Source organism: Triturus cristatus, chromosome 7 (assembly GCF_964204655.1).
Source record: "Triturus cristatus chromosome 7, aTriCri1.1, whole genome shotgun sequence".
Taxonomy (NCBI): domain Eukaryota; kingdom Metazoa; phylum Chordata; class Amphibia; order Caudata; family Salamandridae; genus Triturus; species Triturus cristatus.
The window spans coordinates 473,315,381-473,326,714 of record NC_140590.1 but is presented as its reverse complement, the minus strand read 5'-3'; the positions used below and the strand labels follow the sequence as shown (position 1 = coordinate 473,326,714).

The 11,334-nt window shown below is 43.8% G+C and overlaps 1 protein-coding gene across 1 annotated transcript in view; it reads left to right on the top strand.

Annotated features, from left to right (window-relative positions):
* Positions 1–8,870: 8,870 nt before the first annotated feature.
* Positions 8,871–11,334, top strand: part of LOC146809942 (heparan sulfate glucosamine 3-O-sulfotransferase 3A1-like) — a 317,780-nt gene continuing 315,316 nt past the window's right edge. The window contains exon 1 of the mRNA XM_085616800.1: positions 8,871–10,298. Within this exon, the coding sequence (XP_085472926.1) occupies positions 9,919–10,298 (380 nt within the window). The 5' untranslated portion in view covers positions 8,871–9,918. The remainder of the gene's footprint in view (positions 10,299–11,334) is intronic.

The window sequence follows — 11,334 nt, the reverse complement described above, 5'->3', positions numbered from 1 at the left end:
GAACCTAAGAAAATATTGGGTAAAGAAAAGGGAATGTTAACTTTAAAAATCTTCTCAATTTGGGACCAGACTAGTTGCCAGAATTGAGAAAATATTGGGACATTCAAAGAGCATATGCTTTAAATCAACATTAGAACAAGAACAGGACCAAAAGGTAGGTGGAGTGGTAGGTGAAAAGGAAGCTAATTTTGCAGGGGAAAATAAGAGAAGTTGATAAACAAAATAAAGGGTTTGAGTAGTATTAGCAGCTCTTGATGTTTTGTGAATTTTTAGCCACAGTTTATCCCAAGTGGAGGTAGGCCAGCATTGTTGTAAATCCGTTTCCTACACCAACTCAGATATTGATTTGAGTCTATCTGAGTGTGATAATAGACACTTATAAACGGAGGAAGCAGAGGGGGATGATTCTAATATAGGAAAAAGAGTGGAACATGTTATAGGGAGTATGAGATTAGTTGGTAACGTAAGGAGATATTGATTAAGAGAAGGAAGTAGAAGTTTATATTGTATATGAAAGGAATTAGGTAATAAAAATTTCATTTGAAGATTAGAGAATGATAGGGGGTGATTATCATGCAAAAGTTGGGAAATCCAAAGCATGCCCTTGGATCTCCAGGATTTCCAGTAAATGGTACGATTTTTTGATACATAATGATTTATTATACCAAATAGGTTGATGAGAAAGAGAAGAAGATGAAGGATAAGAGGAAGGTGTAAGCGCCAGGACACCTCTGGGTATCAGTGCGCTTTATAAATGTGAAATAAATAAAGGTGTAAGTGGAGTTAAAATCTTACGACTGTAAGAAATAATGGGAGATCGTATAAAGGAGACATTGTTGGAGAAAGCAAGAATTTCCTGAAAAGTAAAAGGGGAGATTAGAAATTCCGCTATAGAAATCCAAACTGGGGGATAAGTGGGGCGATCTGAGGAAAGCCAGCGGGAAGCTTGTTTTATAGAAAAAGCAGAGTGATAGGATTTAAAGTCTGGAAATGTAAGGCCTCAAATAGATTTGTCCTTTTTTAAGGAGGACAAGGCTATGCGAGGAGATTTGTTTTTCCAAAGAAATTTCCTTAAAACTGAATCGATTTTCCTAAAATAATATCTGGGTATGTGTACAGGAAGCATAGAAAGAATATATAAAATCAAAGGGGTAAGCATCGTATTAATCTAATCCAATCGACCCCACCAAGAGAAAAAAAGAGGATGCCAACGTGCAATAGTATCATTTAAAGTCTTGATAATATGATAAAAATTTAATTTTAAAGTCTCTGAAATGTATGAGGAGAACCATAGGCCTAAATATTTGAGCTTAGAAGGTTGCCAGGAAAAACCAGTGAGGGTAAAATAATGCTTAAGACATAGGACATTTAGAGGTAAGACTTCACATTCATTCGGGTTAAGGCAGGATCCCGATAATTGAGAAGAAATATCAACCAGATGGAGGAAGGGAGAGAAGTATCCAGATTGGAACAATATAAGAGTCTATCATCCGCGTAAACAGACATTTTGACCTGATGTGAACCAAGCTGAAATCCAGAGATCTGAGCATCTTCTCTAATCTTAGTTAGAAAGGGTTCAGATGCTATTACAAATAAAAAAGGTGATGGACACCCTTGTCGCACCCCTCTAAGAAGAGAAAAATAATCCGAGACTTTACCATTAACAAAAATAGAAGCTCTGGGACCCGAATATAGTAATGAAATTAAGGGCATTATTTTGGGGGGAAAACCTATCCACTTTAATGCATGGAACATAATTCCCAGCCAATCCTGTTGAATACCTTCTCAGCATCTAAAGCTATAGCAGCAATAGGATATTCTAAGGAGGAAGCCTTGCTAAGGATGTTAAAAAAGACTCTAGAGTTATCAGAGGATAAACGGCCCTTTACAAAACCAGATTGTTCAGGTCCGATAAGTTCAGGTAGGATAGGATCAATGCGTAGTGCTAAAATATTTGCAAAGATCTTATAGTCAGTATTGACTAAAGAAATTGGACGATCATTTTTACAAAGGGTAGGGTCTTTATTATCTTTTAGAATTAAACATATCATGGCTTTTCGAAAAGTACCACGAGACGATCCATTTGTAATAAAATAATTAAATAAAAGTAAAAGATTTGGAAGAAGAAGCTTAGCAAAATGTTCATAAAACTCAACAGTAAACCCATCGGGTCCAGGGCCCTTTCCTCGTCGTAGAACCGATAACGCATGGGTAATTTCTGCTAAGGTAATATTGAATTCCAATGAGTCAAAATCAATATGTTGGGAGGGAGGAGAATTAATAGATTGAAAATAAGAGGATAAGTCTGCTTGAGCTGGTTTAGTCTCTGATAAGTTTTTATAAAAGGAAACAAATTTGTTTAAACTATCATTGTCTTTAAATAAAAGGGATCCAGTAGCACTCTGTAAAGAGTCTATTCTAGTTCTTTCTTTCTTTATTTTTAGGTAATTAGCCAAAAATTTCCCCATTTTATTTTGGCCACCATAATAGCGAGCACTGCTTTTTAAAAGGTATGAAGAAGCAGCTTCTGTAGATAGTCTATTTAAAGTGAGCTTGGCATCAATAAGATTATTTAAAGAAGATTGAGTGTTGGAGTGATAATAAGTAAACTCTAATTGTTTGATTTTATTAAGTAAATGAGCAGTTTGTACCTCAAAAGATTTTTTCTTTTGTGAGACAAAATTCATTATAAAGCCTCTAGCAGCCGCCTTAAAAGAGTGCCAAATCATTACAGGGGAAGAATCTGGAGTAGAGTTAATGGCAAGAAATTCCAAGGCAAAAGAACTGAATTGGCTAGAGAAGTTAGGATCCACAAGTAAAGAATTGTTAAAACGCCATCTACCAGAACATGGGACAAAAGGTATCAAATCAAAATCAACAAAAACTGGGGCATGATCAGATATTAAAATAAATCCTATCTCAGAGCGGAGAACATGTTGAGCTAAAGATTTACTTAAAAAGAGGTCATCAATACGGGACTGTTTGTGGTGTGGAGGTGAGTAGAAGGTGTATTCCCGGAGATCTGGGTTACAAAGTCTCCAAATATTGACTAGAGACCTACGGCGTACAGTGGAGGTAAATTGTGAGTGCATTTTAGTGTTTACAAATTTAACTGGCGAGTGTCTATCCAATTAGAGGTCGTAAATTTGATTGCAATCACCACCAAAAATAATATAGTCATCGTCAAACAAAATTAATTTATCGGAGATCTGAGTCCAAAAAACCTTGTCAATGGAAACAGAGCCATATACATTGAAAATAACTAAGGGTATTTTATCGATAAGAAGTTTAACAAGAACCCAACAACCTTCAGAATCAGATTCTTGGTGAACAACAGAAACATGAAATCTTTTGTGACAGAAAATCAAAACACAACTTTTCTTACCAAGGGCTGGTGAAGAAAAACATTTCCTACCCATCATTTCTTACGTTTGGAATCTTCAGCCTCAAATATATGTGATTCCTGGAGTAATGCAATGTCAGTTTTTAATTTAGCTAAATGGGTAAGCACCCGCTGTCTTTTAATAGGATTACCTAATCCCTTAATATTCCATGTGGTAACATGGAATGTAACCAAAAGATATTAACATGCCCATTCATTAAGCATGCAGTGATAAAACCAGTTCTTAAATTGAGATAAAGTGAAAAGGTAAGAGTATAAATAAAAAAGTATTGTTTGATGAGAAAAGGAAGGAAAAAGGAAACTGCAGGAAGAAGAGTGGGAAGAAAAAAGAGTGATAAAGTAATGATATAGGGAGAGTAAGAGGAAGGAAAAACATAACAGAGAACAAAGAGACAGTACAAGTCAAGATAGAGAACAAAAAGACAGTACATGTCAAATAAAGGACGACTGAAGGACATACCTACAACACAAAACGAAGTGAGGGATGGCAACACCAGAAGATGACGGCGACACCACCGAAACTCGACCGGATCCCAGAAGAACCAAAGATGAAACATCAACATATGGGAGAGGTAATAAGGGAAGCACGAGAGGAGAAAAAATGACACCTGTAAAGATGGGAAGAAAAACAGATGAAACATCATAATGCATAAGTGTTACAGAAATATAAACATAACAAGTAATCAAGAAATTACTAGGCCTGGGTTAAATTTCCGTTCCGCTCGCGGAACTTGTGATAATTTGACATTTTCGCGTTCCGTGGAGAGCGCGAAAATGTCAAAATTTCCGCATTCCGCAGCTTAGCGATAATTTGTTTCTTGCTTGCGCTGTAACATAATACATTCTCGCGCGCGCGCGAGCACCTTACCTGAATCCCCGCGTTCGCCGACAAGTTTTCCCGATCCGGTCACGTTCTCCACGAGATGTTGGATTGTTGGTAGCCATTTGCGCTGTCTCGCGACAGTTCGCGCCCGCAGTAATGTCATTGGTCGCGCGACCACGTCTTTCTTCTCGCGATCATGCACCGCGAGAAGAGTGAAAACAAGATGGCCGCGCCCGCGAGCAACCACATGGGTAAGTTGGCGAGCCGCGACCACGCAGAAAATACCGCGAACGGGCGGGAAAAAAACTTCTGCATCTTCTCGATATTTCCGCGTGTTTGCGGAGATTCTTAACATTTTCGCGATAATTTGCGACAGTCACTTTCGCAAATTCCGCCCACCCCTAGAAATTACATAAACAGGAAACATTCAGACGTAACGAAATAAAATAACAAATCAATTAGATTGTGAAGTATCCATAGCCACAGCTCCGTGTTGACGAAGAAATTCTTGCAATAAGGCTAGATCAGGGTTGGATGGAGATTAAAAATCGGCCCCGGCACGCTAAAAAAAAAATGGTCCACATTTGCATATTGCCTTTCCTCAAAACACTGCTTGGGTGAAATTTTATTACAAAAGGGGGTGTGGTAAAAAAATGCACGGAGTAGTTTACACTGGTGAAGCACACTTGAAAACAAGAGAATCCACTTCTGCTCTGGCCCCCTGGCCCGCTTAGTATGCACACATTAATGGGCGGGCCCCACGAGTGAAAGGGAATGACACCTCTGCCTGTTGCTAAACGGGAGCTAATGAGCGCCCATCTGCCTCCTGGAAGGCCACTGAGACACACATTGGGCCGCTGTCTGTATCTGAACAACAGAGACAATGCCCAAATCAATCCCCCAGGCTGCCCAAAAAATAGCCCACAGCTGAAACTTTGCCTGAGTACCCGCGTTACCAATCCGACGCTGGGCTGAATCATCGAATGTAGTAGTCTTTTCTTTATAAGTGACCTTGAAAAGGCAGGGATGAATGAGTCCAAATCTGGTATTTATAGAACGCAGTTGAGGGCGAAGATCAAGAAATTTCTTTCGACGATCAGCTGTAACTTTAGCCACATCTTGAGAGAAAAATAAACGTTGACCCTCCCAAAAAATTGGTTTATTGGACTTGACAACAAACAGGACTTGTAAAAGGTCTGTAAATTGCAAGAAAAATATGATGACTCCAGCAGGTTTTGCAGAAATCTTGGGACCCAGTCTGTAAGCCCTCTGAATGTTAAAAGAAGGCGTAGAAAATAAGTCCAAGAGCTTAGGCAAGAATGTTTGAAAGAAGGCAGTTGGGTTGGAACCCTCAATGTTTTCAGGGAGACCATAAATTTGGATATTGTTTCTGCGATAACGGTTTTCCAAATCTTCTGATTAATTCTTAAGCAGAGAGATTTCAGATTCCAGAATTGAAATAAGTGAACATGAAACCTGAAGAGAATCCGTACTTTGTTACACAACAAGCATATGTGACTCCAACGAAGACCATTTATCATCTAGATGTTGCAAAGTTTTATTAGTTTCCTCCATGAAGGGCTTCAAAGCACGAATTTCCTCAAGAATAATATCCATGGAGGCTGAGGATGAATTCGCTGGAGAAGGAGGATCTTTTTTTGGTGGAAATCGCAAGTAGTTTGCTTGAAAGATGTGATTTTGGAATGGTGCCTGATGAGTGATCAGGTTTTTGGAGAGAAATGTCCTCCATGTCATTGAGAGCAGAATCAGAATCTGAGTGTGCAGTTAGATTGGTGGACGAGGTGAGCTTAAGGTTTCTTAATCTCCCCATAGAAGAGACAAGAGAAATTTAGTAAACAATGCTTGAAGCTTTGAGTTCTGAAAAAAACCCAGCAAAAACATGTGGACTGTGAGGAAAAGAAAGTTCCAGATCCAGGCTGAGGTCGCAGGGTCCACCTTTTCAATGCCTAATCTCTGTGTTGTGTAATAAGGGAGTCAAATCAGATGATCAAAGAAAGCTTTTGAGATGTGGTGGCTTCAATAATAAATACTCTATGGAAATTGTAAATACTCAAAGTCCCTCGTAACACTGACTGCACAACAGTGTGATGAAAACTCAGGAAATTCAAGATTTAATACAAAATCTCAAAAATAAAGTCAAACTCTGACCAAATTTCACAAGGTGAAGTGAGGGAATCACAAAATGGCGGCCGTTAACGAACAAAAACACACCATTTCTCCTGAAGTACACAGAATATGTCAAGAAAGGTAGTGGGTAAATGAAAAGTACTTGCCCAACATGAGGAAGTACTTACCTTTAGTTTCCAAACAGAAGATGCTGGGCATTTCCAAAGAGACACAATCTGCGCGATGTAGGAGACCTAAAATGGCAGCCATTATGAAGGAAAACGGCTCGCATCGCTGCAGGTGCTGAAAATGGGAGGAAGCCAGCAGAAAAGGAGTCCAAATGCTCCCCGTATTGAAGGAGATCCAAAAGCCTACATCTTCAAGTCAGATGAGAGGCGCTTTCTCCTTAACACTGAGTTATGTGGGGAAGATCGGCGCGGCGTCCCGGAGTCACGCCGCCATCTTGATTGGCGCCAAAGCCACACCCCCTCCGTGATCAAGTGAAGATGTTTCTGAGTGAGCATATAACAGTCATACAGTGGACATGGAAGAGCAGATGCCCTCAATTCTGTGTGAGTCTTGCATGAGCAGTTTGCATCTTCAAAGCAGTGGTAATGACAGGCACTAACAAAGGTACGTTTTTTGGGCTTGTGGCAAGCAGTCAGCTCATCCTGAATTCTAGTGGAAGCTGAGCCAAGGCTCCAGGTCCTGCATCCTCGTTTAATGAGTGGATTCTTTGTAGGTTCACCCAATGAGAGAGGGAGGTAGTTGGGATCTTAAAAGAACAAAGCCCTGAATTTGTGCCTGCCTCACCTTCTCAGCTGCTCCTTGTGTCTCTCACACACTCTGGACCCGCTTGTGGTCACTTTGGCCTTCTGAGGGCTCAGGAGTTGGCAAGTGGAGGCCCTCCTGTCTGCTGGGGACACCCAGCATCACAAGGCCTAAAGCTGCCTCTTCTTGTCACCAGCTGAAGAGGACACTAAGAAACTCATTGGCCTCGGAACCATTGAGCCATCTAGACGGGATCACCTCTGATGTCCTGAAGGTAAGGAGTAGGAAGGGTGTTAACAAAGGAGCAGGTCGCCCACCTGTGGATGGACTAGAATGTAGCCCTATTAAATTACCTGTGGCCGAGATTAATTCTAGCATCCCTCCCATCACTTTTCTGTTTTTACCTGTGACTTATGGCACACATCCAGAATGTTGGCTTTCTTGGCGACATGCTGGCTATCCCTCACATTATGCTGACTCATGAGTCTAAACATTCTTTGAGGCGTGATGGGCTCTGGTCATGCTTTCTAAGGTAGTATTACTCTTCTACACACACTCACATAAAAAGTAAATTCGATAGACTCTATTTTGTAACTCCATCTTCACAGGCCAGTGAATACTCTGCATACTCTCTACTTCTCACAAACTTTTATTTGACCCCTCATAAGATTCTGCTGAATCTCGGAGAGACACAAAGGTGCTTTACCATTAGTCTATACATGAGCAGCTACGCCTCAAATCTTGCAGTTCTTCCAGTGATGCTGGAGCCCCCCCATGAACACGTCCGCGAACTCCAACCACTGTAACCACACAGTTGCGGAACACACAATGATGGTGTCCACCTACAGAAAGTGGCGAGGGGTCTCTGAGGGTCTCATTTATCACAGATATTCATAGGCTGTGAGCTTAACGTGACCCTCTGAAGGGCGTGTCCTCCATGCGCCGCAGCGGCCTACATTGCGCCACAGGAACCACAGCCCTGCCCAGATGTTACCCGTCAGGTCTCGTTCTGCTCTCTCTGCCACACATGGGGGTGAAGGTGTGCAGACCACTGCCAAGCCATAACCTCTGGTTACCTCTCACTTTTCTCTCAAGCGGGATCTAGCTAGTCTTGTTACCAAATTCAGCTTCTTGGCCCCCTCTGCCCCACAGGGGTGTGAGAAGACTGCAGCTCCCTTTTCGCAGACCCGTGCATTGGGAGTGACAGACCCACTTCCAGACACATGGGCAACTTTCTACCAGTGAGCAGCAGCACTGAGCACTTAAACTGGAAGGGCACCTGCTCCCCCTGGGAGGCATCTGAAGGGGCCCCAGCATCACTACCTCCTGAGAAGAATTAAGATTATTAGACCCTTGAGATGGTTCTGCGGAGGATCACACACACCACCACGGTAATCTGTAGGGCCATTTCACTGAGAGATACATTGAGGGACACACCTTGAGACTGATCCTGGGAATCAGCAGGGATGTGAGACAGGTGTAAAGGATCACACCAAGGAGAGAACACTGGAGAGATCTCATCCTTAGGAGATCTGGTGAAGATGCGAAAGTAACAGCTCCCCTGAAATAGAGGCAAACAACCGCTTTGTGAAATCCTTCGGCTTGAAGTTGCCTGCTCGTGGGACATCAGAAGGGCCCGCTGCTGACAGGTGTGGGATCGGTGGGGGCTGCTTCGCCCTGCAGGATGCTGTAAGCTGCAGGTGGAAGTGAGCGCCTTTCACTCCGTGGGAGGGAGCGGGGAGACACGCGAGCCGGGGAGCCAGGGCAAGCAGCAGCAGCACCGAGAGCTCTTCCGGCGCTCTGAACCGAGTGTGCGGCTCGCGCCCGCGGCTCGGTGCCTGTGGATAACGACCGAGGAAGGAGGCAGCAGGGGCGCGACAGGACCCGCAGCCACCGCCAGCATTGACAGATCTTCACGAGGACCCGGGGGTCCGGCAGTGAAAGCTGCCCCACACACGGGGCGTCGCATCTGTGGAGGAGCGGGGAGTGGACCCAGCTTGTTGCCCAACTTCAGCAACTCTGCAGGACAGATGGAGGCGGGGCAATCTGGGGGTCAGCATACAGCACCTCCCCCATCTTTCACTTGAGCTGGAATTCTGACGCCTGCCTTACACGTGCCACAAGGGGATCCGGAACTCTGATGCCCGCAGCAGCGGTGGCCTGTGAGGTCGCACTCACTGGTGATGAGTCTCCCACTTGCTGAGGATTCACCATCATCGAGCAAGAGTCTCACAACTAGGGCCGCAGCGTCACTCATTGAGCATGAGTGTCACACTTCGGAGCACATGTTCACTCATTGCGTGAGCCTCACATCTCTAACTCATTGTATCTATGAGTCTAACATCTCAGAAACAGGCTCTGTCATTTGGAGTAAGTCTGACACCTCTCACTCACCCCGCTCTGTCAGAACGCTCTCTCGCTTGGTCGTTTGAGTCACTTGGAATATGATTTGACACTTGGTCGGCCATAATGTCCTTGGACTCGTCATCTTTTTTTTACAAAAATAACTTTAACTTTTGGTCTAATCTGCCCAAATCTCCTTCTTGGTCACTCTTCGATCCCGAGGTCTCTACTCGATTGGTGGGTTCTCCGGCGGAATTGTTGACTGGGGCTCTCCCTGGAGTGTCTGCCGTCTCTTCATACTCTGGAGGTCTCGGGAAAGCACCACAGTATTTTGCAGTAATATATTGAACTAAAGGCAGGGACTGGAAGGAGAACGGGTTATTTAAAAATAGATACACTTACCATGGCCCCCGTGAACTCTTAGAATGGGGGATCCCAGTGCCTGGCTCTTATGGCGCCTCTGGCGGGCCCCCCACTGCCCCTTCCCCGCACTCTCATGAGGGGGTTCCTGCTGGCCCTCTCTTCCCTGCTCACGTCCCTCGCCTTCCTGTACTGTCTGACGGAGAGGTGCCCAGCCCCACCGGCACAGGAAGGGGGGACCCTGGTCAGGCACAGCTTGCTGCGGCGGATTGGGGTACAGAGGCGTCCCCGCACCCTCGCCCCGCTGGAGGAGGGCATCCAGAGGCTCCCCCAGGCTCTCATCATTGGAGTGAAAAAGGGGGGCACGCGCGCCCTGCTGGAGTTCCTGCGAGTGCACCCCGACATCCGAGCCGTGGGGGCCGAGCCCCACTTCTTTGATAGGAACTACGACAAGGGCTTCAGCTGGTACAGGTGAGTTAATGCCCAGGCCAGACGTTTTCTGAAAGAATATATTAATGCCTGTAGGTTTGCTCTTACAGAGCTCAGTCCACCGATCTAGTAACCTGTACAAACTAAAATTAAAAGTGTTAACTTGATACACCAGGTTCAATGGCTTAGGCTAATATAGGTGACTTACTGCCACAAGTCATTAGTTGCCTTCTAAACGAGTGGCATCGGCCGGGGTAGGTGATCGTGTTAATGCACTTGGCTTTAATTGCTCAACAGTTAATGGGCGTTGATACAAGGTAGAGGGCATTAATAACGAGGCGTTAATAACTCCGAACTCAGAACAGGCCTCTCAGACTTCCTCGCTCCTTTCCTAGCATTTCAGATGTTCTACTCTACTGCCTCTTCCAAATATTTTAGTGCATTTCACAGTTTCTTCAAAAATGTCTCATGCTTGGTACACTGTTTGGAAATATCTAATGGGATTAAAAGCACCTCCTGCGGATTTTCTTGTGTGTGCATCAATGCTCAAGAAATAATAAAAATGTCAAGATAACTCTGCAAATAATGTATTTGCTGGAGAGAGTTCCGAGTTTTGTCTAGTTGCAGTTTTGAATCATCATAAAACTGAGCAGAGGGTTGATGTGGCTTCTGCAAAGAAGGTGCACCATACAGAACTGCTTTTTATGTAGATAACTCAGTGGGCTGCTGCTTTTGTCACAGAGATCCTTTTGTTAACTGCAGTTCAAAAAGTACAATCCTACTGGCATCAGACAGCTGCATGCAAACCTCATGGCATAGATAGGTCAGAACCTTATGTTCCCGACCACAGTGCTACTTTTAAATCCAAAATTGTGCTACTCCAGACTCAGGGCTCTTAAAGTTTACAGCATACCAGTATGGATGACACGTGACTCCTACACTTTGTAGTCCTCATTGTTTTATGCAACATTTCCTATAGACTGATTTACACATGTATGATTCATTGCCTCTGTATGAGCTGTGTGTGATGCAAAGTGCTCTGACATCCTTATTTGGATGAGTAGAGATATAAAACAAA